The sequence below is a fragment of the Salmo salar genome, chromosome ssa15 (genome assembly GCF_905237065.1).
Source record: "Salmo salar chromosome ssa15, Ssal_v3.1, whole genome shotgun sequence".
Taxonomy (NCBI): Eukaryota; Metazoa; Chordata; class Actinopteri; order Salmoniformes; family Salmonidae; genus Salmo; species Salmo salar.
The window spans coordinates 62,528,307-62,554,826 of NC_059456.1; the positions used below are offsets into that span (position 1 = coordinate 62,528,307).

Below are 26,520 nucleotides of genomic sequence, written 5' to 3' on the forward strand. Positions count from 1 at the left end.
CCTAGTCTTTAAACCCACGTTTCTGCCATATTGAGAGTGTCCCTCTACAAGCGCATACGTGACCAAAACGTGAATGTTAACTAGATGCACTGTGACAACCCTGTGTGAGGCTTTGAAAAAACAATCGTTTTGGTTATTGTAATTTACATACTACAGTCTGGGTTATGTAAACTAACCACATCTATAGTTGAGACACAATTCTATAAATAAATTATATCCCAAATGTGCTCTTGGAATTTGGAGTAAGCTGTAGTAACGTATTAGGGAGTTGTAAGCTAAGTGTACACCCCCAGTAAAAGGCGATTAGAATTACTCAGCCAGATCCAGAATTAGGAGAGTGTAATCGCTGCTCAGATGTAGATGTAATGTTTTGGGGGAGGCCGTCTTGGAAACAGGAAACCCAGTCTTGACCAATAGTGGAGGGTCAATATGCTGGTCTAATACCGTCTCCAACTGCCCTGCAGTCGCCTTTTATTCCTGTGCCATTTTTATCGGCTTTGCAGGCAGATTGTTAGTGCATTAAGTGCTCGGTCCAGAAACAACAGTGTGGTTCATCCCTGCCAAAAGCCTCCTCACTAGGTCGATGAAAGTGAGCTTGTTTTTGGCAGGGCACACAGGCCTTGGCACCTCTTCAGGTAGGAGTAAAAGAGATCTCTTAGTTTGCGGAGCAGAGAGGTGTGTGTGTGTGGGGTGGGGGGGGGGATATGTGCTTTGTCCTCTCCTCTCCCATGGACTCATGTTTTGCCTCATGTGGGCTTATTTTAGGGAGACTGCTCACTGAAGCAACCTCTTGGCAAAATTGGTGGGCGCCTTTTTATCAGAATTCATGCCTCTATTGCACAGTACTATACAACAGGTGTGGGCTCTTTGTGAGGAACTAGTGTATTGATCATAAGAATAGAATGGGTTGACTCAACTAAAATCACTCTTCTCTATGTACCCCACAGCATGCATCCAGCAGACACTGTGGCCAGCCAAGCACAAACCTGGTATGAACTCAATAAAATCTGCTATGCAGTAGCTAGATAATGGGTGGAGATGCACTTATATGCATGAGAACTAATTTGACACGCCACTTTACTGACAAAACCCATGCCACCATTTTGAATGATCACAGTAACCATCAACACTATCACAAACCCAACACAAATCCATTCAATGTGAACGATCACCTAGCTGACAAAACGCATCCACGAACATGTCTAACACACAGTGACAACCTTCAAATGGTAGATAGACATAGCATGTGTGCAGTGCAGGCAGAGCTTTGCCCCTCAGTAAGGACCTGTTTTGTTAGTGTTCGTCGTCCGATCGTTCTCAGGGCGACAGCGTGCGTCAGCGCCATGGAGACGGTTGCCGTGTTCCGGTGCAACACCACCTCTTCATCAACCTGAAGAGTTTCACCTACAACACCATCAGCGAGGAGGCAGATGTCTTCTTCTCCCTCTACGACACCCGGGACAACAAACAGATCAGGTATATGCACAGTCAACACTAAATAAACACACACAGGACACATTAACACAACCTCTACAGGCACATGTGCAAAAGCAAGCAGGTCAGTTACTTGAAAGGGAGCCACAGGACATCTTATTTTACTTCTATGATACATGTGACAATGAGCAGAACAGATACTGGAGGGAGGGCTGCAGGACACACACAGCAACAATACAGGACGGACACACACAGAACTCATACACACACAGGGCATGCACATGCAGAACACACACACTCAAATAACCAAGTCGAGCAGGTGCTAGAGGGCATAGTAGACACACACCACACCCACAACATGTCACCCTTACTCAGCGCAAGGCCTTTCCCTCATGTGACCCATTTCTACCCCAGACAGCACCACATTGTAATGCTCAAGGTTTCTTACACTTGCAAAATAGAATGATCTCAATGGGACTACTTGGTTAAATGAGGATTAAATGAAAAACAATGTGCCTTGATTCATATACTGTAACATATGTCTTCCGCCTCAGTGAGAAGTTTATGGTGAGACTGAACAAAAATGGAGGGCCAAAGAACCCAGAGAAGGTGGACCGTCTGTGTGCTCTCTTCACGGTAACTCTCCGCTCTCCACCCTTAGATGATGGCTCATAGGATTTTAGCTTAGATGAGCTATTCTTAGATATGTTGTAAAACAGCAACAAATGTAAGTAAATAATGTGTTGTGTACGTAAACGCATGCCTCACATCCATGTACTTTGAGTAAGCTACAGTATTTTCTTGTTAATTGTGGGTTTTATGTTTAGGATCTGAGCAGTAAAGACCTGAAGAGAGACCTGTACATTGTAGCACATGTCATACGAACTGGTAAGCCTATGTGAGATGGAGTAACAGAAATATCACAATGTTCATTCCAGGAAACCTTGGAAAGTAGCATTCCTCATATAGAGCTAATGCGTTGTTGTTAATGTTGTTGTCTCCAGGTCGTATGTTGTTGAATGACTCAAAGAAGGGTCCGCCCCACGTGCAGTACAGGAGACCGTACGGCTGTGCTGCTCTGGCCATGAGTGACGTGTTCCACACCATCACTGACCTCAAAGAGGAGAAGGACTTTGTGCTGAAAGTTTACACGTGAGTCACTGTCTGATCCTGACTCGCATTCTACATTTCAGTCATTTAGCAGATGATCTTATCCACAGCGACTTACAATGTATTTATTTATTTGACAGGGACAATGCACATGAACTAACATTTAAACTAAAGTTTTTCAAAATACTAAACTGCTCTTTTGCTGATACCACATACTATAGCGGATGTAGCTGGAGTCTTTGTAAATAGGGACACCATCTAAATTAGATAAGTATGAGGTGATAGCCAGAATAACTGAACACTAGTGTGTCATCAGCCTTTCACAAAGTTATCTCTATTAAAATGACAGAAAAACTATCTCTGGAGACAACGCCATTGGCTGTAATTCTGCTGTTTTAACCGAGGCATGAATGTTCTACCAATGTTGTGTGACTGTTCCCTACCAAGCGCTTGACTGTTTTGATGTGTTGTGCGCTTGGACCAGAATGATAATGAAGTGTCCTCTGGAAAATCAATATCTGCTCAACCAGGGCCTTAGATTGTGCTCCTGGTGTGATGTGAATCTGGCTCCCTCTGTTAGGCACCACTCAAGAGACACTCCTGTACCCCCGCCAAGCAATGAAGAGATTAGAGAGGCAGAGAGAGAGGAAGACTGAAAGGCAGAGAGAAAGAGATAGAATGTGTGTGTATGAGAGCATGATGAAGATGACACTTAGACAAATGAACAAAGTTAGAGGACAAAGTTTGATGAGGAGTAGAAGGGGAAAATAACACCGAACGAAGCATTCTGACTCAGTGACTCAACAGATAGCTATAGCACATCTCTTACTGTATGTCCTCCTATCCTCCTCCTTTCTTCCTCCACCTCTGTCATCATGTATTCATCATGTATTTTGGATGTGGCCTAGCCCGACACTACTGATTTCTACTGTGGCACTGATGCTCTTTTAAATGCCCTTTTCCCCACATACACTACAGGGCCAAATGTATGTGGACACCTGCTCGTCAAACATCTCATTCCAAAATCATGGGCATAAATATGGAGTTGGTCCCCCCTTTGCTGCTATAACAGCCTACACTCTTCTTTCCACTAGATGTTGGAACTTTGCTGCGGGGACTTGCTTCCGTTCAGTCACGAGCATTAGTGAGGTCGGTCATTGATGTTGGGCGATTATACCTGGCTCGCAGTCGGCGTTCCAATTCATCCCAAAGGTGTTGATTGGGTTGAGGTCAAGGTTCTGTGCAGGCCAGTCAAGTTATTCCACACCAATCTCGACATACAATTTCTGTATGGTCCTCACTTTGTGCACGGGGGCATTGTCATGCTGAAACAGGAAAGGGCCTTCCCCAAACTGTTGCCACAAAGTTGGAAGCACAGAATCATCTACAATGTCATTGTAGCGTTAAGATTTCCCTTCACTGCAACTAAGGGGCCCGAACCATGAAAAACAGCCCCAGACCATTATTCCTCCTTCATCAAACTTTGCAGTTGGCACTATGCATTGGGGCAGGTAGTGTTCTCCTGGCATCCGCCAAACCCAGATTCGTCCGTCGGACTGTCAGATGGTGAAGCATGATTCATCACTCTAGAGAACGCGTTTCCACTGCTCCAGAGTCCAATGGTGGCGAGCTTTACACCACTCCAACAAACGCTTGGCATTGCGCATGGGGATCTTAGGCTTGTGTGCGGCTGCTCGGCCACGGAAATCCATTTCGTGAAGCTCCCGACGAACAGTTCTTGTTCTGACGTTGCTTCCAGTGGCAGTTTGGAACTCGGTGGTGTATGTTGCAACCGAGGACAGATGATTTTTACGCAATGCGCGCTTCAGCACTAGGTGGTCCCGTTCTGTGAGCTTGTGTGGTCTACCACTTCGCGGTAGAGCTGTTATTGCTCCTAGACGTTTCCACTTCACATAACAGCACTTACATTTGACTGGGCAGCTCTAGCAGGGCAGAAATTTGACGAACTGACTTGTTGGGAAGGTGGTATCCTATGACGGTACCATGTTGAAAGTCACTGAGCTCTTCAGTAAGGCCAATCTACTGCCAATGTTTCTCTATGAAGATCGCATGGCTGTGTGCTCAATTTTATACACCTGTCAGCAACGGGTGTGGCCTGAAATAGCTGAATCCACTAATTTGAGGGGGTGTCCATATACCTTTGTGTATATAGTGTATCTCGCCTTGAAAAGGCTTGATACTGTACACTAAAGAAATTGTGCATTATAAAATGAACTATTTTTATGATGATGATTATAATTAGCCCTTTGCACATGTCTCCTCAGAAAAAGCAAGCAGCGTTGTGAGCACAGAGCTGCCTCCTAAACTGTCCGCTCCGATAAGGCTCCAGCATGTGCGTTTCCCCCCATGCCTCTCCCAGGGGCCCTTGGGCCTCCTCTCATAGTGGAGAGGAGAGAACTTGCTGTCAGCTCAGCTTAGTGGCCTGTGAGTTTGGGGTAATATGCTGCTTGATAGCGTGTCCCCCAGCTGGTAGCTTTTGTCCAGGAGGAAAACGCTTCTGGGACATGCTGTTCAGTTAGTCCCCCGGCAACCATCCAAATCTCTCCATCTGTCCCCCTCTAATGTGTGTGTGTGTGTGTGTGTCGTTAATGCTTCTCTCCATCTTCTCTTTTTCTCCAGATGTAATAATGAGAACGAGTGGTTTCAGATCCACGAGAACATCATCCGCAAGTCCAGTACCAAGTACTCAGCTCCTAGCACCAACTATGGTACATATGATGACATCATTCAGGACTGTACATCTGTGGGGTCAGTTCCATTTCAATTCAGTCAATTCAGGAAGTAAAAATTGGAAATGAGTCATCCTCATCGAAGATAAATGGCTGTTTTCAATTCTTGAATTTAAATGACAATCTCCTAAATTGACTAAATTGAAATGGAATTCTAGGACATTGTATGTTGTTAAAGGGTGTGAATTACTAAGAAAGAAAGAAGGTAAGGTGTGAAGAAGGTTTTAGACATGTGTTATGAGATGCATACGTTACGGGCGCTGTCTGTCCTCGAAGATTGAGTATTGATCACCATGACCGTGACAATCAGCATTAAGGTTAACCTGAAGGAAAGGGCTGTTATTATTGATGTTTAACTGCATATGTACAGGAGATAGAGGATATACTGTATTATCGGTGGTTAGATATGTCAGTTCAAACAAACTTACATTTTAGTTTGACTGATAGAATGTCTCTACTACAAACATCTTTATGTCTCTCAGTGTTTTTTTCTGCATCTCTCGCTGGTATATTTCTGCAGCATAATGTGAGTTACTGAATTCAGTCATCTTGTCTTGCTCCAAAACCCTTCTCTGTTTTTCTATTCCTAATGCCACCAACCACTTTTTTTCTCTCCTATTCCTTGCTCTCTCCCATCTCGCCATCCATGTTCCTGTCTCTACCTCCCCCGCACTCTGATTAACATCCCTTAAATACCCCTCTTTTCTTCCCTCACCCTCTTTCTCTCTTTCATTCTCTCTTCTTTCTCTCCCTTTTCCTTCTCCTCCCTCTATCATCCTCTTTTGCTGGCGTGCTCCCTCCTTCCCTCCCTCCCTCCCCCTCCCCAGGCCTCATCATCTCTCTACAGCTGCTGCGGGGGGAGCTGGATCAGATCAGGAGGGAGAACCAGGCTGTGTTCAGCAGGTCCCTGGCCATCATGCGCAAACTGGGCTTCTCTGATGTCATCATGCCAGGTGAAGGGTAGGGGGTAGAATGATAGAACCCGGCCATGTTCAGCAGGGCCCTGGCCATTACACACAAACTGGGCTTCTCTGATGTCATCATGCCAGGTGAAGGGTAGGGGGTAGAATGATAGAACCCAGCTATGTTCAGCAGGGCCCTGGCCATTACACACAAACTGGGCTTCTCTGATGTCATCATGCCAGGTAGGGAGTAGGGCAGGGATCATTAACTAGATTCAGTCATGGTGCGATTTGTTCTTGAGTGGATGATCAGTGGGCCGGAAAATATTGACAAATAATTTGAAGACTGCAAATTGACCGCAAAAAGCCCAAACAGATATAATATTGGACTAAAACAGAATCATTTAAAAATGTGTATACGATCAATTTTATTTTGTTACTTATCTTTAACTCTGCATTGTTGGAAAATGACCCGTAAGCATTTCACTCTTAGTCAACACCTGTTGTCTACAAAGCATGTGACAAATAACTTTGATTTGATCACATACGGTTGAAATAGGAAGTTTACATACACTTAGGTTGGAGTGATTAAAACTCGTTTTTCAACCACTCCACAAATTTCTTGATAACAAACTATAGTTTTGACAAGTCGGTTAGGACATTTACTTTGTGTATGACACAAGTCATTTTTCTAACAATTGTTAACAGACAGTTAATTATAAGTGAAATAATCTATCACAATTCCAATGGGTCAGAAGTTTACATACACTAAATTGACAGTGCCTTTTAAACAGCTTGGAAAATTCCAGAAAATGTCATGGCTTTAAAGCTGATTTGCTAATTGACATCATTTGAATCAATAGAAGGTGTACCTTTGGATGTATTTCAAGGCCTACCTTGAAACTCAGTGCCTCTTTGCTTGACATCATGGGAAAATCAAAAGAAATCAGCCAAGACCTCAGAAAAACAATTGTAGACCTCCACAAGTCTGGTTCATCTTTGGGAGCAATTTCCAAACGCCTGAAGGTGCCATGTTCATCTGTACAAACAATAGTACTGTCACGGTTGTCAAAAGGAGAAGAGGACCAAAGTGCAGCGTGTGTGTCGTTCCACATTTTATTTATACTGTGAAACTATGCAATACATAAATACACTGAATGGGGGAAAAAAAAGAAAAGTGACACAGAGATGAACACATACACAACTCAAAATTAATCACCCACAAAACCCAGGTGGAAAAACCCCTACTTAAGTATGATCTCCAATTAGAGACAAACGAGGACCAGCTGCCTCTAATTGGAGATCATCCCAAACAAAACCCCAACATAGAAATACAAAACTAGAACCTAAACATAGAAATAGAAAACATAGAAGAAGAAAAAACCTGTCATGCCCTGACCTACTCTACCATAGAAAATAACATATTTCTATGGTCAGGACGTGACAAGTACGCAAGTATAAACACCATGGGACCACGCAGCTGTCACACCTCTCAGGAAGGAGACGCGTTCTGTCTCCTAGAGATTAACGTACTTTGGTGCGAAAAGTGCAAATCAATCCCAGAACAACAGCAAAGGACCTTGTGAAGATGCTGGAGGAAACAGATACAAAAGTATCTATATCCACAGTAAAACGAGTCCTATATCGACATAACCTGAAAGGCAGCTCAGCATGGAAGAAGCCACTGCTCCAAAACTGCCATAAAGACAGACCTACGGTTTGCAACTGCATATGGGACAAAGATCGTACTTTTTGGAGAAATGTCCTCTTGTCTGAACAAAAATTGTTTTTTTTTGGGCCATAATGACCATCGTTATGTTTGGAGGAAAAAGGTGGAGGCTTGCAAGCCGAAGAACACCATCCCAACCCTGAAGCACGGGGGTGGCAGCATAATGTGTTGGGGTGCTTTGCTGCAGGAGGGACTGGTGCACTTCACAAAATGGATGGCATCATGAGGAAGAAGATTATGTGGATATATTGAAGAAACATCTCAAGACATCAGTCAGGAAGTTAAAGCTTCCAAATGGACAATGACCCCGAGCATACTTCCGAAGTTGTGGCAAAATGGCTTAAGGACAACAAAGTCAAGGTATTGGAGTAGCCATCACAAAGCTCCGACCTCAATCCTATAGCAAATTTGTGGGCAGAACTGAAAAAGCGTGTGTAAGCAAGGAGGCCTACACACCTGACTCAGTTACACCAGCTCTGTCAGGAGGAATGGGCCAAAATTCACCCAATTTATTGTGGGAAGCTTGTGGAAGGCTACCCAAAACGTTTGACCCAGGTTAAACAATTTAAAGACAATGCCACCAAATACTAATTGAGTGTTTGTAAACTTCTGACCCATTGGGAATGTGATGAAAGAAATAAAAGCTGAAATAAATCATTCTCTCTACTATGACATTTCACATTCTTAAAATAAAGTGGTGATCCTAACTGACCTATGACAGGGAATTTTTACTCAGAATAAATATCAGGAATTGTGAAAAACTGAGTTTAAATGTATTTAGCTAAGGTGTATGTAAACTTCCGACTTCAACTATATGCACGGGAATACTTTGGAAAAGATTTCCAAAATTAAAATGACTTGGAGCTGATTTGCTGGTGTTTTTACAGTTTTTTATGTCAAAAAATTATTGTCCAATAGTAATGTTTTTTTGGGCTCAGAAAACTGGCAGGGAAGGCAAATAAAATCACCCACGGGCCAGTAGTTGGGGAACCCTGAAGTAGGGGATAGGGTGTAAGGGCCTAGGGAGTAGGGGGTAGGATGACAGAACCAGGTGTTCAGCAGGGCCATCACATGCAAACTGGGTATCCCTAACATCATCTAGCCACAAAGTCAAAATTGGCTATATCGTAAAAATGTATGAAAACAAAAATGTGCTTTTTAGTCTTAATTTACAGTTATGGTTAGCAGTGATGGGTAAGGCTGTGGTTAGGTTTAACATCTGATTTTAAGATGATAAATTGTAGAAATAGGCGGGGTTTATGACTTTTCGGCTGTCGTAAGTAGTGACGACCGGGGTAGGAAGTAGGGAGGGGTTCCAGAAACTATGGCTAGTGTTTCGTTCAAGGGAAGTGAATAATTAGGTGAGCGAACCAGATGTTCAGAAGGACACCAGTTGGACAGACACAGTTGGACAGACAGTTGGACACCAGACACCAAAATGCTCACAACCAGATGTTTCACTTGAAATAAACACATTTCAGTTAGGTCTGTACTGGGGAGAATGTAGGCAGTTGTTCTATACTTCTGACAACATTTTGGTCAGAGGCTAAAACCATGACCATTTGTAAACAAATAACTGAGGTCTTCAAAGAATAAAGGAGTAAAGGACCATAAAGTAAGTTGTGTGTGTGCGCGTTTGTGAGGTGTGTGCATTTCTCTCACATGATTATTTCAACTTGTTTCATCATTCGGCATCCCTCTTCTAGGCCTCAATTGAGATTAATACTACAGTGTATACACACACACACACACACACACACACACACACACACACACACACAGTACTAGTCAAAAGTTTGGACACACCTACTCATTCAAGGGCTTTTCTTTATATTTACTATTTTCTACGTTGTAGAATAATAGTAGTGAAGAAATAGTTATAACCCAAAAAGTGTTAAACAAATCAAAATAGATTTTATAACCATATTTTTTAACCGGTTGAGAGAATGCCAAGAGTGTGCAAAGCTGTCATCAAGGCAAAGGGTGGCTACTGAAGATTCTAAAATATATTTCATTTATTTAACACTTTTTTGGTTACTACATGATTCCACGTTATTTCATAGTTTTGATGTCGTCACTATTATTCTACAATGTAGAAAATAGTAAAAATAAAGAAAAACCCTTGAATGAGTAGGTGTCGACTTTTGACTGGTACTGTAAATAACAGTAATCTGATTTTATAAATAACTGCAATATCTTCTTTTACTGTAGTCATTTATATATTTTCCATTAAGCACTGACCTCACAAGGGTTGCTGAGACAGTTATAAGCTAGTGTGTACATTACAGCTCAGGAGGGCAATTTTTTTGTTGTTGACAAGAACAATAATGTTTGGTGTCATCGCTGCATCCTTGTTCATAATGTTCACACTCAGCTGTGCTACCCCAGGATCACTTGGGGCTCAGGTAAATTATAGAAGAAGACAAAAACAGAGTATAATTATAGGTAAACAAACAATTCCGTGCTCATGAAACTTCCATTCGCAGCACATGGGGGACAGGTTTTGTACTAGGCTTGGAAGGTATATTCCTCTGAACTGTAGTGACATTGTATCTGGGAAGGCCTGAGAGAATAGTCTAAAACTGAACACTGTGTTAGTGCCTAACGTCATGGTTTGACTGTGTCCGTATCCTAGGTGACACTCGTAATGACCTGTATCTGACCCTGGAGCGTGGGGACTTTGAGAGGGGGGGCAAGAGTGTCCAGAAAAACATTGAGGTCACCATCTATGTGCTTTACGCTGATGGGGACACACTCAAGGTAATTCTACAGCATGAGGAATTGATAATCTGAAGAAATATGTAGAATCGCCTCCAGGGGACAGCTGGAAGCAGTGTTTGTATACAATGCACTACCGTACCAACATTGTACCTTAGGGCTCAGACACACCAATAGTGTTTGCTGGTCAAGAGTACTTAGCACCTCTGAATATAATTTGCGTACAGAGTGCACACTGATTTTTCATGTGGAACCGCAACAAAAATGGCAGCAGTCAGGCACCTACAGCGGGTGGTACCTAAAACACAGCGTGCTGAATGACTGACAGACAATTGCTATGTCCAAATTCTATTGAGCCTTAACTGCAGGTCCACTGGGCGCCAATACAGCACATCTCATGTGAATTCTTATGTGGATTATAATAAATGGTCATAAAGTGAGCTCCAAAAGTATTGGGACACATTTTTTGTTGTTTTGGCTCTTGTACTCCAGCACTTTGGATTTGAAATGATACGATGACTATTAAAGTGCTGACTGTCAGCTTTATTTTTGGGATATTTTCATCCATATTGGGTGAATTGTTTCGAAATTACAGCACCTTTTAATATATTGTCCAGCCATTTTAGGGGACCAAAAGTATTGGGACCAATTCACTTATGTGTATTAAAGTAGTACAAATGTAAGTATTTGGTCCCATATTCATAGCACACAATGACCACATCAAACTTGTGAATATACACATTTGTTGGATTCCTTTGCTGTTTGTTTTGGTTGTGTTTCAGATTGTTTTGTGCCCAATATAAATAATTGGTAAATAAAGTATTGTGTCATTTTGGAGTCGCTTTTATTATAAATAAGAATAGAGTATTTTTCTAAACACTTATACATTCATGTGGATGCTATTATGACTACAGATAGTCCTGAATGAACCGTGAATAATAATGAATGAGAAAGTTAGACGCACAAATATCATACCCCCAAGACATTTTTTTGGGGGGGTATGATATGATATTTGTGTGCCTGTAACTTTCTCACTCATTGTAAACTCAGGGGGGAAAAAGAAACGTCCTCTCACTGTCAACTGTGTTTATTTTCAGCAAACTTAACATGTGTAAATATTTGTATGAACATGACAAGATTCAACACCTGAGACATAAACTGAATAAGTTCCATAGACATGTGACTAACATGTTGAATAGTGTATCCCTGAACAAGGTGGGGTCAAAATGAAAAGTAACAGTCAGTATCTGGTGTGGCCACCAGCTGCATTAAGTACTGCAGTGCATCTCCTCCTCATGGACTGCACCAGATTTGTCTTTTTCTTGCTGTGAGATGTTACCTCACTCTTCCACCAAGGCACCTGCAAGTTCCCGGACATTTCTGGGGGGAATGGCCCTAGCCCTCACCCTCCAATCCAACAGGTCCAAGACGTGGTCAATGGGATTGAGATCCGGGCTCTTCGCTGGCGATGTCACCTTGTAGAGTCCATGCCCCAAAAAATTGTTCATGTTCTGAGGGAAAAAGGGGGTGCAACTTAATATTAGGAAGGTGTTCATAATGTTTTGTACACTCAGGGTATACTGTAGATCTATAATATCATGGTCTGTTTTTAATTTTTTTTCGGTCAGTCGCACTCCATTCCATAGGCTGCTTCACTTTTTTCAATTTCATATTTTCTTTACATCTGGTATTATAGGCCTGTGTGTGTGATTTCGTTTTGACAGGCTTTAGTTTAGGTGTAGTGTACTGTATGGCTGCATTTTGGATACAATTGACAGCTGGCACTGGTCTGAATTACTTGACTGCCCCTGCATGGTGTGAAAGAGACCCTATCTAAATCAGTGAACATACTGCATCTAAATCACAGGGCTCATTTAAAGTTGCTGATACGCAGGAACATTTTCTGCCACAAAAGAGTGATCAAATTAAGAGTACCTGTCCTTTCTCTGTTCCCACCATCAGGACTGTATCAGTCTGGGTAGTGGGGAGCCAAACACAAGTGAGCACCGGTCCTTTGTCCTCTACCACAATAACAGCCCTCGCTGGAGTGAGATGATCAAACTACCCATCCCCATAGACCGCTTCAGAGGATCACACCTGCGCTTCGAGTTTAGACACTGCTCCAGTAGGTCAACAGCTCTAGACATGACTTACAAAATATTATTGTTATGAACTTGATAGCAATACAGAATTGTGTATGGTATTGTCTATGGTGTGTAGATGGTATAAACTATACGGTAATGCCTTTGTGTCTCTCCTCAGCTAAAGACAAAGGGGAGAAGAAGCTGTTTGGTTTTTCCTTCACTCCTCTGATGAGAGAGGATGGGACCACGCTATCAGACGAGAGCCATGAGCTCTATGTCTATAAGGTGGGGTCACACAGACATGCACCAATGTTTGCATATAGCAGCTATTCTACATTATTCTGTCATTTCTATCTAACACATGTCTATGTTGTGCCTCTGTTCCCCAGTGTGATGAGAATGCGACATTCAGTAACCAGGGCCTGTACCTGAGCATGCCCTGCTGTAAGGAGGACTTCAACAGCTGCCTCAACCTGCCCTCTACCCTGCCCTTCCAGAGGAACCCCAAGGAGACCTTCTGGGTCTCCACACAGCTTTGCTCCACCAAGCTCACCCAGAACGGTACAGCCAACTCACTACACTGCATCTCACCACACTCACACAGCTCTATAACAGAGCTTTGACTGTCCTAGCCTCCGTCTTTAGCCAGAGCTTTACATTTATTTCTGTCTATTCTATTCTATTCTATTCTTCTCTGTTTCCAGTGGACCTCCTGGCCCTACTGAACTGGAAAGCCCACACTGACAGGGTGTTGGACATCCTGGGCAGACTACGCCACATCAATGGAGAGGAGATTGTCAAGGCAACACTCTTTTAGTCAATCAATACATACATCTAGGAAAACCCCCTCTCGACTGTTTGGCCAAACACTAACAGATCTGTGACTAGACATATTTTTGGGGAACTATGATGATGAAATGATTGAGCTGGCTCCTCTCTCCTGCAGTTCCTACGAGATGTCCTGGATACACTGTTTTGTCTCCTGGATGACAACACAGATAAATACGGACCATTGGTTTTCCAGTCATTGGTAGGTCAAGATGGAGAGATCATTCAATGGAATGGAATGCCTGCATGTGTGTGACTACATCATAATCTAATTTTCTCCATTATGTCTAAAACCTATCTTTTGTTTTCCTCTCTGTCTGTCTTTTTGCCCTCAGGTGTTTATCATCAACCTTCTCAGGGACAGTCGTTTCTACCACTTCCGGCCTGTTATGGAGGCCTACATACAGAACCACTTTGCAGGAGCTCTGGCCTACAAGTAATGTGCCACGTATACCATTAAAACTGCTTCTGTTGTTTGAGAGGTCTTGATGTCAGTATCATGTTGCTGAGTGGAAACCATAGCAGTTTTTGTTTTGCTCATAACGTATTATACAAGATTTGTCTTGCTCTCTGCAATAATACAGAAATATAGTATGACGCTAATGTGCATTTTCTTTGTCTTATATGGCCATGGGATCCCCCATGTTTTACACACTTTACTCTGTGTTCTTGTAGAGAGCTAATCCGCTGTCTGAAATGGTACATGGACCGCTCTGCTGAGGTTGTCAGACAGGATCACATCCAAGAGGCCATGAAGGTAAAGCTCACATCAGGACATGAGAGGAGGTCTGGACAAACACTGTTAGACACTCCCAACATGCTTTTCTTTACCAAACATGCAACATTTAGACTTCACGCCTATAGATGAAAGGAAATATGACATGACATAACACAACAGAACACATAATATAAAGATAATGGTATTTTACAGGTAATTGTATCTTGTTCCGTCCTCTGTCCACCCTGCAGGCTCTGGAGTACCTGTTTAAGTTCATTGTCCAGTCTCGGATCCTGTACTCGCGGGCGACCTGTGGTATGGAGGAGGACCAGTTCAGAGCCAGCATCCAGGAGCTTTTCCAGTCCATCCGCTTTGTGTTGAGTCTGGACAGCCGCAGCTCTGAGACCCTCGTCTTCACACAGGTCAGAACATCAAAACTTCCTGTCTGTCTGTATATAATGTAGATCGTCTTTATGCCAGAATGCCGTAATGTTATAGTTCTTGACTTTGGGTATTGTCCTCCTCTTCTACATAGACAAATCAGTGCATTTTGACTAGTCTTCTATCTCTTGCTTGCATGTAATGCATTTGTCATTTGTATAATTTTATTTTTGCTCTGATCCCTCCTTTTACTGTTGTCCCATCCTTGGCTTGCTCTTGGACAGTTTAGGGGTGTGATCAACTGCATGCCTTTCTATGGTAGTCATGCTCCAGGGGTCTCTCCTGTCTCAGTAAGTCACAGTGCCACCTTGTGTTGGTGACCCAGTGCCCTGTATGGATGTTACTATAACTATCTTACCGATGGCATAGTGTCATTTATAGAATGGATCAATATGAATGATCTAAAGACCTGCTCCTCTCTCTCTGCGCTTCTCTCTTTGTCGCTCTGTCTCCCTCTGTCTGTCTGTCGGTTCCTCTATCTCCCTCTCACTCCCTTCTTCTCTCTTCTACTTGACCCTGTCAGGCGGCGTTGTTGAACAGTTTCCCAGACATTTTTGATGAGCTGCTGCAGATGTTCACAGTGCAGGAGGTGGCTGAGTACGTCCGGGGCACATTAGGGAGCATGCCCAGTACGGTGGACATCGGCCAGTCTATGGATGTGGTCAAACTGCAGTCCATCGCCCGCACCGTCGAGAGCAGGCTCTTCTTCTTCCCTGGTAAGACTACAGGACAACTTAACTTATACAAAATGAGTCTGTGAACACTTTGATGCTCCCAAAGTGGGAATTTGATAGATGGTGTAACTGGGTCTTTGTCAGGACAAAAAATCTAAAAGTCAAGGGTTAAAGCTGGTTAAATATCTTTCTACATTTGATCCTTCACTTTTTCCCCATCTCACTCGCTCTCCATACCCCTTCCCACTCTCTCCCCCTCTCCTTCCTTCTCTCTCCCCCTCTCAGAGTCTCGAAGTATCTTGCTGCCGGTGGTCCTGCATCACATCCACCTGCACCTGCGCCAGCAGAGGGAGCTGCTGATCTGCTCAGGAATCCTCACCAGCATCTTCTCCATCATCAAGACCAGCTCTATGGTACATCACATCACCACTGAATCTATTGTAGCTGTAAGGGTTTGAAGAATATGCCCTTAACTACAGATCATGGATCAGATTACACTACCCCCAGGCCTAATCATAATCATTAGGGGGATTAAATTATATCTGACCCTGTATCAGTGGTTAGCGGCTACTTTTCTGTACCAAAGCTGGTACCATAACTGGTTACTAGTACATCTCCTGTACCTAGTAATCCTAGCTAAACATTTTTTCACATTTCCTGTTTCAAATGGAATTAAATATGAGACGACTGAGTAGTTGGTAAAACGTTATACACTGTCAAGGCTTGTTAAGGCAAGCATAACACCATGTCATTGTTTAGACATTATTGTCAAGGCATTATTATGTAGGGCACTTCATGTTGAGGGATGAATTTATCTTTAAAATGGTCTGTCAAGCAGCTTATGCAAATGTATTAATTAAATTCCGTCTCTCTTCTTCCCCTTCTCTACCTCTGCCACTGCTCATCGCTCCCCCTATTTTGTCTCCCCTTCCATCTCTGTCTTCACCTGTCTCCTCCATGACCATCTCTGTTTCTCTCTCTGTTTCTCTCTCCCTCTCTTCCTAGGAGTCTTCTGTGCAGGAGGAGGTAGAGATGATGGTGGAGAGCCTGTTGGATGTTCTGCTCCAGACTCTGTTGTCCATCATGTCCAAGTCTCAGTCTCTGGAGACAGCTAGGGGGCAGCGCTGTCCCCAGTGCACCGCTGAGATCACGGTCAGCGATTCTCCTCTCCTACACTGTCTGGCTGGATCTTTATTCACTACATGGAACAGATACTGTATATATTTTGTAATGCGTGTAACCTCTCAATGGGTGGGTTTCTGCCTGTCCAGGGGGAGTATGTGTCCACTCTGCTGTCTCTACTCAGACAGATGACAGAGATCCACTTCCACCACCTGCTCAACAACTTCCACAGCAAAGAGGAACTCAAGGTGAGTGCTGCTGTGTCAGTCTGTCTGACAGAGGAACTTGGGGTTGAGCTATAATATGTAGATGATCATGTACCCAACACCAGCTAATTTATTGTCTTCCAGGAGTTCCTGTTGAAGATCTTCTGCGTGTTCCGGAACCTGATGAAGCTCACCATCTTCCCCCGAGACTGGAGTGTCATGAGGCTACTGACCAGTCAGTAAGTCTGACTCAGATGACCTATAATTCTGCCTTCATATTGCCTCCTATATGAGATAAGGGAACATATCCAACCATGAGATGACACTCTCCTGACTCTGATCGCATGTGACATTAGTGTAGCTGTTGCATCATCTATTTTTATCATAACTTTTTGCTGTCTCCTTCTGCAGTGTCATTGTGGCGACAACACAGTACCTGTCTCCAGCGTTACACAAGAACTTCTCAGAGGCGGATTTTGACTTCAAGGTGTGCCTCTGTAGAGAAACGAGAAGTGTCATGTTGAACAAGAGCAGTAAGCAAGTAAACGAGAGCCTTCAATATCCCGGAGAAGTCAACCCCGAACCTGCTGTTCTATCCTTGTCTTTCTCTGTTTACGAAGGACTGTCTTTTTTTTCTGTACATGGTTTAACTACAGTATGCTGTTATTCTCTGATCTGTCTCCAGTCCAATGTGGCTGATTTTGTCCAACCTGGATTTATGCCTAGAGGGAAACTACGGAAATGCAAAACCTGATGGTGAACTAAGGGGCCAATAAAAAGGTGTATACAGTAGATATAACTTTATTGGAATCAAAATACAAGTTGATGTTTGTATGTGTGTGTTCTCTGTACCAGGTGTGGAATTCCTTCTTCAGCCTGACGGTCCTGTACATCAACCAGCCCAGTCTGCAGTTGGAGCCCCTGACCCAGGCCAAGAGGAAGAAAGTCCTGGACAAGTAAGGACCTCTGTTCAATGTCCATCAATTATATCCTCAAACACTCAGGAAATATATAGTTTAAAGACATATTTCCCACATCTATCTACGTGTGGTCACTCAGTAGCTAGTATTCTCTACATTCTCCCCATGTACCTTCTCTGCAGGTATGGAGATATGAGGGTGATGATGGCCTATGAGCTCTTCAGCATGTGGCAGAAGCTTGGTAAGATAACACTACATTCATATACAACTGTCTTGTCATTCTAGCCTTCAAGGATAATGTCATGTGTGTTTATAACATCTGTATTGTGCCCTCTCTGTGTGCTCCAGGTGAGAATAAGCCCCACTTTATCCCTGGAATGATGGGTCCATTCCTGGGAGTGACGCTGGTGCCTCAGAGCGAAGTTCGGAATATCATGATCCCCATCTTCCATGACATGATGGACTGGGAGCAGAGGAAGAACGGCAACTTTAAGCTGGTCAGTACTGTCCCCAGCTGCGTCACACCACTCATCCTTTGTAGGGCTTGTATTACTACAGGTTATCACCCAATATCATATCTATGTTATGGAGCTATGATTTCACTGCTAGAAGTGTGTAGGAAAATGTTGTGGTCATTGATTGCTTATACACTAACCTCTGTGTTGTGTAGGTGGAAGCAGAGTTGATGGACAAGCTGGAGAGTATGGTGGCTGATGGGAAAGGGGACGGCAATCACAGAGAGCTCTTCGGCCTGCTGTAAGCACCAACAACCTCAGTCTTCTATTCATACTCAATGCCAAATTGTTGCTTGAGTGTGCTGTACTACTGTCATTTTCTATGCTTCTGACTTCTCTTGGGTCTTTTTCTGCTGTGTCATTCAGGACCCAGTTGTTTGGGCCTTACCCCAGGTAAGTTATCAGTTTCTCAACAGCCCAAGCCTTAGCTCTACCACTATCATGGTCCTTTCAAACATATCAGTGCTTACAGTTCCATGTCCAATGTTAATGTGCACCAGTAACATAGAGCTTGTCTGTCTCTGTCTTTAGCCTACTGGAAAAAATTGAGCAGGAAACATGGAGAGAGACAGGCATTTCGTTTGTTACCTCCGTCACGAGACTGATGGAGCGCTTGCTAGACTACAGGTATTATTACTACTGATCGATTGGATTACAGATTATAAACAACATGTTAATATCCTAACATTGACTGACTATTGATAAAGGGATGTACTGTCGAGATAGGACATTACAAACCTGCTCTGCTTTTAGGGACTGTATGAAAGGAGATGAGATGGAGAACAAGAAAATAGGTGGTTCTTCCAACCTCATGGTGAGGCATTTTATATGTTTTAACCTTTACTGTACCTCAGTTAGGCCAGATAATAATACCCGCGTGTGCTACAGTATATCCATGTAGTGGTGTGTTGCTTCCATTTGTCTGTCCTCCCCAGAACTTCTACAAGTCAGAGATCAACAAGGAGGACATGTACATCCGCTACATCCACAAGCTGTGTGACCTGCACCTGCATGCAGAGGACTACACAGGTAACTGGTTGGGATGTATATAACACTTTTCAGCGTGCTCACACTGTATAGTATTAGAACCCTGTGACAGTCAGGACTACCATGTAAAGTCAATGACGGTTAATCATGGTGACCTTTGTGTCCTCCCCACCACCAGAGGCAGCATTTACCTTGCTGCTGTACTGGGAGCTGCTGCACTGGGAGGACCGACCCCTCAGAGAGTTCCTCCACTATCCCACACAGAGCGAGTGGCAACGCAAAGAGGGCCTCAGCCGCAAAGTGCTCCACTACTTTAACAAGGGAAAGGCAAGCCAAGCTAAATCAAGTCAAGCTAAGTTAAACAACAAGGGGAATGCAAGTCAGGCTATGTCCAGTCACTTTGGGTAGTATTTCATGTGAGATACTCAAATCAAACATATTATTTTACATAAGTTCCACATGGGTCTACTTAGAAAACATCTCAAGTCAGAATCTCAAGTCAAAAGACTTCTCTATGTTCATGATGTCGTTGATGGCTGTTTAATTCTGGAAATCCAACATTTTCCCCTTCAAATCCTCCTGAGAATGATGTTCCATAGACAGGATATTGTAAACATGTATTGAGAGATTCCATATGTGAGAGATCTCAGTCTCTTTATCTCTTTCCAGTGTTGGGAATATGGAATATCACTCTGCCGGGAACTGGCTTTCCAGTATGAAACCTTATATGACTACCAGAGCCTGAGCTGGATACGGGTGAGTCTGTCTGACAACCCAGTACTGTATGCCTCCTCGCGCTTTCTCTCTCTCTCGCTCTCTCACAGCCATTACTTTATCCCCCAGTGACTACTCATCATCATGAAGATGGAAAGTAAGTAGAAAGGAATGGAATTGAATATTAATTCTTTAATGTCCTCACAATGTGGACATTTATTCACATTGCAATAGACTGACGAAATACCAAAAACATTATGACCCCTATGATCAAGGGAACCTCATTGATGTGTGTTGCTGATAAAAGCTGAAGATGCTCTCTTAGAGTTGAATCAAGTATTTTTGTATTTTATAGAAAATGGAGGCTGCGTACTATGACAACATCATAGAACAGCAGAGGATTGAACCAGAGTTCTTTAGGATGGGCTTCTATGGCAGGAAGTTTCCATTTTTCCTCAGGGTGAGATGAACACACACACGCACAATCTTTTATTTAAATGATATTCAATTGGTTTTACGTATCAGTTGGATGACAACCCTTCTCTCTCCAGAATAAGGAGTTTGTGTGCCGGGGCTATAACTATGAACGGCTGGAGGACTTTCAGCAAAGGATGCTAGGAGAATTCCCACATGCCATTGCCATGCAGCACCCCAACCAACCAGATGACGCCCTCCTACAAAGTGATGTTCAGTGTATCCTAACCATGGTCAATGTGTTGTGTGTTGTGTCTGTCAGTATATTTGGCTGTGTTTTCCTTAACGCCTGGCCTCAGACCTGCAGATCTATGCGGTTACCCCAGTGTCAGACATCACTGACGTGCCTCAGCTGGAGCGCGTACCTGAGAGGATCAAGAGCTTCTACCGCATCAACAATGTCACTCGCTTTCACTATGACAGACCCTTCCACAAGGGACCCAAGGACAGGGAGAATGAGTTCAGGGTATGTGTGTGTGGAAGGAATTAGAATAGAATGTAACTGAAATTGTCAGTTGATACAAGCTGTGTATAATTACTATACAGAAGGTGACTCGGTGTTTTGTGTGTGTGTCTTCAGAGCCTGTGGATCGAGAGAACCACCCTGATTCTGTCTCGTCCTCTTCCTGGCATCTCCCGCTGGGCTGAGGTGGAGAGGAGAGAACTGGTGAGGAGCACTGGCATCACAAACTGTTATCACAAACTGTCATCTCACACTGTGACAGACGCCTCAGGGTGATGATGCAAGCGAGTGCATAATTTGTGTCAAATCAAAATCTAAGTTTATTGGTCGCGTACACCAGTGGAGGCTGGTGACTTAAAAAAAATTGAGGAGGATGGGAGACCCACGGTATAGGGGCGGACCGCACGGAGTCGACAAAGTGTGTTTCAAAAATCGTCAGACTAATTATTTTGAACTAAAGACATTTATAGTACAATATTATGGGGAATGTGAATGAGAGGGCTACTTACAGTGTTGGGAAGGGATCAGAGCAGTGATTGAATGAGGGTATGAGGCATGAGTTGAGGTGTTCAGAGGCTCAACTTCAGTGCAGGTTGTCCTTCAGTGCAGAACAGGCTCATCATGGATGGATGGTGTTGAAGAGCTCAGCTCTTCCACTGATGACAGGACTTGACTAGGGAAGACAAAAAACAATAACAATAACACAACACACAACACAATCAGACAATAGAGCTAAGAATGAGTTAGTCCAAGCAAGGAGTAAAATCATTTACATGTGTAATAATGTGATAGTGTTTGTACAGTAATGAGAGAACATTGACAGGTTTGCTCACAATGCTTGGAGAGGAAACAATGAATGTGTCAGTGGATGAATCAAGCCCTGATCATCCACATACCTGACTATAACGGACAACTGCGAGCAGACTGGTGGGGCAATTCTTTCCCACTGGGGCCTGGTGTTTTTCCTTATCTGGTAATACATATGTCCCACATGGGTCTACTTAGAAACATCTCAAGTCAAAATCAACATATACTTAGCATTACTTTCTTTGCTTTCTCCCTGGCATATTACATCATTTACTTTCTCCCTGGCATATTACATCATTTATGCAGCAGCATACAATACATTTTTGGACTCACTGTTGTGCTGTGCTCATTTGAACAGGAAGGTGGCGCGGTGGTCCTTGTGGGCAAATTTTGTCAGGAAACTTTGTCATCAAAGTCTGGCATTCTCTGGATTTATGGTTCTTTCAAGACAACAAGGAGCTCAAAAAAATAAAGGTTGAATCATAAGGTCAGTGATCTTCAGGTCAGAGCTATAGAAAGAGGCCCAAGTTCCCGACTTGGAATTCTGAGTTGGAGGTCTTTTCTCAGTCGGAGCTTGTTTTTTCAGAGACCCAGTTGTGGCAGAAGTCATGCTGGATTGACAGCATGGCCTATGTATTCAACCTTTTCTGGCACATGGTGTTGCGTGTGAATGTTTATCCTTTTAAGCTTGGAAAAGAGACCCTTAAACCCAGACTTGGACCACACACCCTCTTCACCAAATTGCAGGCAGGGGAAGCAAAATAGTGATTGCTTTGCAACGCCTGCAGTTAGCCGCTGATTCCTTCCAAACCACTCATTGTGTAATTTGCGATTTCCAACTTGTTGTGTAATGTTTATGTCCAATGGCCGATGAGCACCTATATGTTTGATCTATAATTTGATTGAAAAGATTGAAAATGATTTGCCAGTACATTGTAGACGTGATTCATGATGACTGCTTGTCTAGCTTGAAAGCTAAGATTTTTGAAAGTATGATGTTGACATGATCTGTCCAATCAAAGCTACGGTAGATATAATATGATTTGACGTCATTTTATCTGTGGCTAATTACCTTTCTTGGATGGGCACTTCTAATGAAACTCTATGGCAACACCCAAGGGGGCTTGAACTTTCTAGCTCTCCCTGTAGATTTTGCGGTGACGTAGTGTCACCATGAGTGACAGAACGCTGAGCCAATCACGCCGCAACTAGAGAAGATTACCAACCCCTACGCTCTGTATTTTATGCTGGCTGCGCCTCCACCACAGAGAGCACTGAGCTAAGCTGAAACACCAACAATTTGGAGCTGCCTTACTCAAGAAAGCAAAAAAGAGACCATGTTTGTATGCAGATTTATTAACTCAATCAATTTTGTTTGCAAACCGATATGTAACATGTATTAATGCCGAAATAACATGCAAAAAAGTATTATTCAAATATTTTTTTAGCTAAACAGATGGGGCTCAAAACAATTGGGGCTCTGCCCCACCTGCGAGTAAAGCACTGAGATGCAGTGCCTTACTATTAATGGATGATGCAATGGAAGCAGTCAAATCATTCTGAATTGATTTTGACATCCCGGAGAAGACAGTAGAAACTCCCATATGCTCAGCAAGTAAAGCATCATAACTTGGCCCTCCCGAGTGGCAATCGGTCTAAGGCACTGCTTCTCAGTGCTAGAGGTGTCACTATAGATCTGGGTTCGATCCCGGGCTGTATCACAACCGGCCATGATCGGGAGACCCATAGGACTGCGCACAATTGGCCCAGCTTCTTCCGTGTTAGGCGAAGGTTTGGCTGGGGGGTGCTTTACAAGTAGGCTGTCATTGTAAATCAGAATTTGTTCTTAACTGACTTGACTAGTTAAAGGTTAAATAAAAAATTACCTCTGCAAGCTCCTTATAGCTCAGTTAGCTGAACGTTCCTTCCCATCGTGCCCCTAAGTAAAAGCCAACTCTTAAACTGCTTGTGATCCTGTTTCTTCTTAACTTCTCATTGTGTCGTACAGTTTGAATACGCAGACGTTTGTCCATTTACATGATCGATGCAGCTTTTTCCAAGAAGCTTGAATCTGATGTGGGCAATGACACAAAAATCGACTATATTGTTGTTTGCGTTATCTAGCCATTCTGGTGGAGAAAACTGCACTCAGGTAGCTAGGCTAACATTAGCACTGGCTACTAAAGTTAGTGCAATTTATTTCAATTTGCCATGCTAACTCCACACAAAAATAAAGTTTGAAAACCAAGAATACTACATCAAATCTACCTCCTCCTAGAAACTAATTTGAATTGAATAATATTCTAAAAATGCTCAACTATCACTCTTCACTCTAAATCTCTATCCAAATGTAACCAACTCACCAAGCTTCTCAACACAGAACCCCCATAATTTGTATTTAACCTTTATTTAACTAGGCAAGTCAGTTAAGAACAAATTCTGATTTACAGCCTTATTCTAAGATGTATTAAATTGTTTTTAATCCTCATCAATCTACACAAAATACCCCATAATGACAAAGCAAAAACAGGTTTTTAGACATTTTTGCAAAATTATAAAACATATCACATAAGTATTCAGACCCTTTACTCAGTACTTTGTTGAAGCACCTTTGGCAGCGATTACAGACTCGAGTCTTCTTGGGTATGTTGCCACAAGCTTGACTCACCTGTATTTGGGTAGTTTCTCCCTTTCTTCTCTGCAGATCCTCTCAAGCTCTGTCAGGTTGGATGGAGAGAATGTTGCTCCACAGCTATTTTCAGGTCTCTCCAGAGACGTTTGAAGAGTTTCAAGTCTGGGCTCTGGCTGGGCCACTCAAGGACATTTAGAGACTTGTCCCAAAGCAACTCCTGTGTTGTCTTGGCTGTGTGCTTAGGGTTGTTGTCCTATTGGAAGATAAACCTTCGCCCCAGTCTGAGGTCCTGAGCACTCTGGAGCAGGTTTTCAGCAAGGATCTCTCTGTACTTTGCTCCGTTCATCTTTCCCTTGATCCTGACTAATTTTCCAGTCCCTGCCGCTGAAAAACATCCCCACAGCATGATGCTGCCACCACCATGCTTCATCGTAGATATGGTGCCAGGTTTCCTCCAGACGTGATGCTTGGCATTCAGGCCAACCAGAGAATGTTGTTTTTCATTGTCTGAGTCCTTTAGGTGCCTTTTGGAAAACTCCTAGCAGGCTGTCGTGCCTTTTACTGAAGAGTGGCTTCCATCTGGCCACTCTACCATAAAGACCTGATTGGTGGAGTGCTGCAGAGATGGTTGTCCTTCTGGAATGTTCTCCCATCTCCACAGAGGAACTCTGGAGCTCTGTCAGAGTGACCATCGGGTTCTTGTTCACCTTCCTGACCAAGGCCCTTCTCCCCTGATTGCTCAGTTTGGCCGGGATGCCAGCTTTAGGAAGAGTATTGGTGGTTCCCTACTTCTTCCATTTAAGAATGATGGAGGCCACTGTGTTCTTGGGCACCTTCGATGCTGCAGACATTTTTTGTTACCCTTCCCCAGATCTGTGCCTCAACACAATCCTGTCCCGGAGTTCTACAGACAATTCCTCAAGGATTATCAACGGAAACTGGATGCACCTGAGCTCAATTTCGAGTCTCGTTGCGAAGGGTCTGAATAGTTATGTAAATAAGGTATTTCTGTTTTTCATTTTTAATACATTTGCAAAAAAATTTAACCTGTTTTCGCTTTGTCATTATGCGGTATTGTGCGTAGATTGATGAGGAAAATGTTTTATTTAATACATTTTAGAATAAGGCTGTAACTTAACAATGTGGAAAAAGTGAAGGGCTCTGAATACTTTCCGAAGGCACTGTATGTGTGTGTGTGTGTGTGCAGTTGGAGGTGAGCCCTCTGGAGAATGCCATCTACGTGGTGGAGAATAAGACCCAGGAGCTGCGGACCCTGATTAGCCAGTACCAGCACAGACAGCACCAAGGCAACATTAACCCCCTCAGCATGCTGCTCAACGGGGTCATAGACGCTGCCGTCAATGGGGGCATTGCCAGATACCAGGAGGTACTAAGGGAAGGAAGGGAGGGAGATGGGGGTGGGTGGGTCGGTCGGTGGATTTGAATGGATACTTTGGTCCTTTTCTTCCAGAACATATATTGTTATCTGCCATGTCTTGTAACGCATTCATATCCTATATTCCTCCTCCACAGGCGTTCTTTGAAAAGGACTATATGAACAGCCACGCAGAGGACACAGAGAAGATCACTCAGCTCAAAGACTTGATGCAGGAACAGGTCAGACAAAGCTCTTAACTCGTCAGTGGTCCACACAGTGTATATGGGTATAGAAGACAGAAACTATATCTTTCCTACGTGTTGTTTCATTGTCACAGGTTCACATCCTTGGAGTGGGGCTGGCTGTCCATGAGAAGTTGGTGCACCCAGAAATGCGTCCCCTGCACAAAAAGCTGATAGATCAGTTCCACATGATGAGGACTGGTTTACATCAGGTGAGTGGTTCTACATACTCTTCTGTTTGTGTGTCCTAATGAGTTGGGGTGTGTGTGTGTGTGTGTGTGTGTGTGTGTGTGTGCAGTCAGTGATTATTCAGAGCAGTGTTTATATGTGGTCCAGCAGGGGTTGCCAGCAGCCTGCACTGGAGTCAACAATCCCAGAGGCATCAAGACCACTCACAGCCACATGAGCCCAGAAAGTGTCCGTCTGATTCACAGACACAGGTCAGTCACATATTGTACAGGATTTAACTTGGAAAAAAGAGATGTTGCAGTAATCTGTGAGATTAGAATATTATTCTCTCTCTGCAGCCCTATGAACCTGCAGGGTTCTATCCGTCAGTTGTCCTCCTCCCTCTCTTCTCACACCTCCTGCGAGGCGGGAGGAAACCTGGTCATCCTGACAGACGGCCTATTGGGAGAGCACCCTGAGGACACGGCTCACATGGAGGTGGGT

The 26,520-nt window shown here is 43.4% G+C and overlaps 1 protein-coding gene across 4 annotated transcripts in view; it reads left to right on the forward strand.

Annotated features, from left to right (window-relative positions):
- The window catches only part of LOC106571850 (dedicator of cytokinesis protein 3), a 111,609-nt gene that overhangs the window by 79,380 nt on the left and 5,709 nt on the right, over positions 1 to 26,520 (forward strand). For 2 of the 4 annotated variants that reach the window (XR_001321018.2, XM_014145341.2), the window contains exons 31-72: positions 948 to 989; positions 1,298 to 1,476; positions 1,989 to 2,070; positions 2,262 to 2,322; positions 2,439 to 2,586; positions 5,185 to 5,273; positions 6,122 to 6,247; positions 10,561 to 10,685; positions 12,606 to 12,768; positions 12,906 to 13,012; positions 13,117 to 13,288; positions 13,432 to 13,529; positions 13,674 to 13,757; positions 13,891 to 13,991; positions 14,231 to 14,312; positions 14,525 to 14,695; positions 14,939 to 15,004; positions 15,238 to 15,430; positions 15,674 to 15,801; positions 16,394 to 16,540; positions 16,660 to 16,758; positions 16,861 to 16,955; positions 17,128 to 17,203; positions 17,572 to 17,672; positions 17,819 to 17,877; positions 17,985 to 18,133; positions 18,307 to 18,392; positions 18,518 to 18,544; positions 18,683 to 18,778; positions 18,905 to 18,965; positions 19,087 to 19,180; positions 19,317 to 19,465; positions 19,808 to 19,894; positions 20,208 to 20,312; positions 20,404 to 20,545; positions 20,626 to 20,792; positions 20,907 to 20,993; positions 25,436 to 25,615; positions 25,762 to 25,845; positions 25,944 to 26,060; positions 26,167 to 26,288; positions 26,376 to 26,514. Coding sequence is in view for 2 of the 4 variants with exons in the window: in XM_014145341.2 (XP_014000816.2) it covers positions 948 to 989; positions 1,298 to 1,476; positions 1,989 to 2,070; positions 2,262 to 2,322; positions 2,439 to 2,586; positions 5,185 to 5,273; positions 6,122 to 6,247; positions 10,561 to 10,685; positions 12,606 to 12,768; positions 12,906 to 13,012; positions 13,117 to 13,288; positions 13,432 to 13,529; positions 13,674 to 13,757; positions 13,891 to 13,991; positions 14,231 to 14,312; positions 14,525 to 14,695; positions 14,939 to 15,004; positions 15,238 to 15,430; positions 15,674 to 15,801; positions 16,394 to 16,540; positions 16,660 to 16,758; positions 16,861 to 16,955; positions 17,128 to 17,203; positions 17,572 to 17,672; positions 17,819 to 17,877; positions 17,985 to 18,133; positions 18,307 to 18,392; positions 18,518 to 18,544; positions 18,683 to 18,778; positions 18,905 to 18,965; positions 19,087 to 19,180; positions 19,317 to 19,465; positions 19,808 to 19,894; positions 20,208 to 20,312; positions 20,404 to 20,545; positions 20,626 to 20,792; positions 20,907 to 20,993; positions 25,436 to 25,615; positions 25,762 to 25,845; positions 25,944 to 26,060; positions 26,167 to 26,288; positions 26,376 to 26,514 (4,686 nt within the window). In the remaining 2 variants the exon portion in view is untranslated. The remainder of the gene's footprint in view (positions 1 to 947; positions 990 to 1,297; positions 1,477 to 1,988; positions 2,071 to 2,261; positions 2,323 to 2,438; positions 2,587 to 5,184; positions 5,274 to 6,121; positions 6,248 to 10,560; positions 10,686 to 12,605; positions 12,769 to 12,905; positions 13,013 to 13,116; positions 13,289 to 13,431; positions 13,530 to 13,673; positions 13,758 to 13,890; positions 13,992 to 14,230; positions 14,313 to 14,524; positions 14,696 to 14,938; positions 15,005 to 15,237; positions 15,431 to 15,673; positions 15,802 to 16,393; positions 16,541 to 16,659; positions 16,759 to 16,860; positions 16,956 to 17,127; positions 17,204 to 17,571; positions 17,673 to 17,818; positions 17,878 to 17,984; positions 18,134 to 18,306; positions 18,393 to 18,517; positions 18,545 to 18,682; positions 18,779 to 18,904; positions 18,966 to 19,086; positions 19,181 to 19,316; positions 19,466 to 19,807; positions 19,895 to 20,207; positions 20,313 to 20,403; positions 20,546 to 20,625; positions 20,793 to 20,906; positions 20,994 to 25,435; positions 25,616 to 25,761; positions 25,846 to 25,943; positions 26,061 to 26,166; positions 26,289 to 26,375; positions 26,515 to 26,520) is intronic. The other 2 variants (XR_006759220.1, XM_045695913.1) reach the window with 1 other exon arrangement.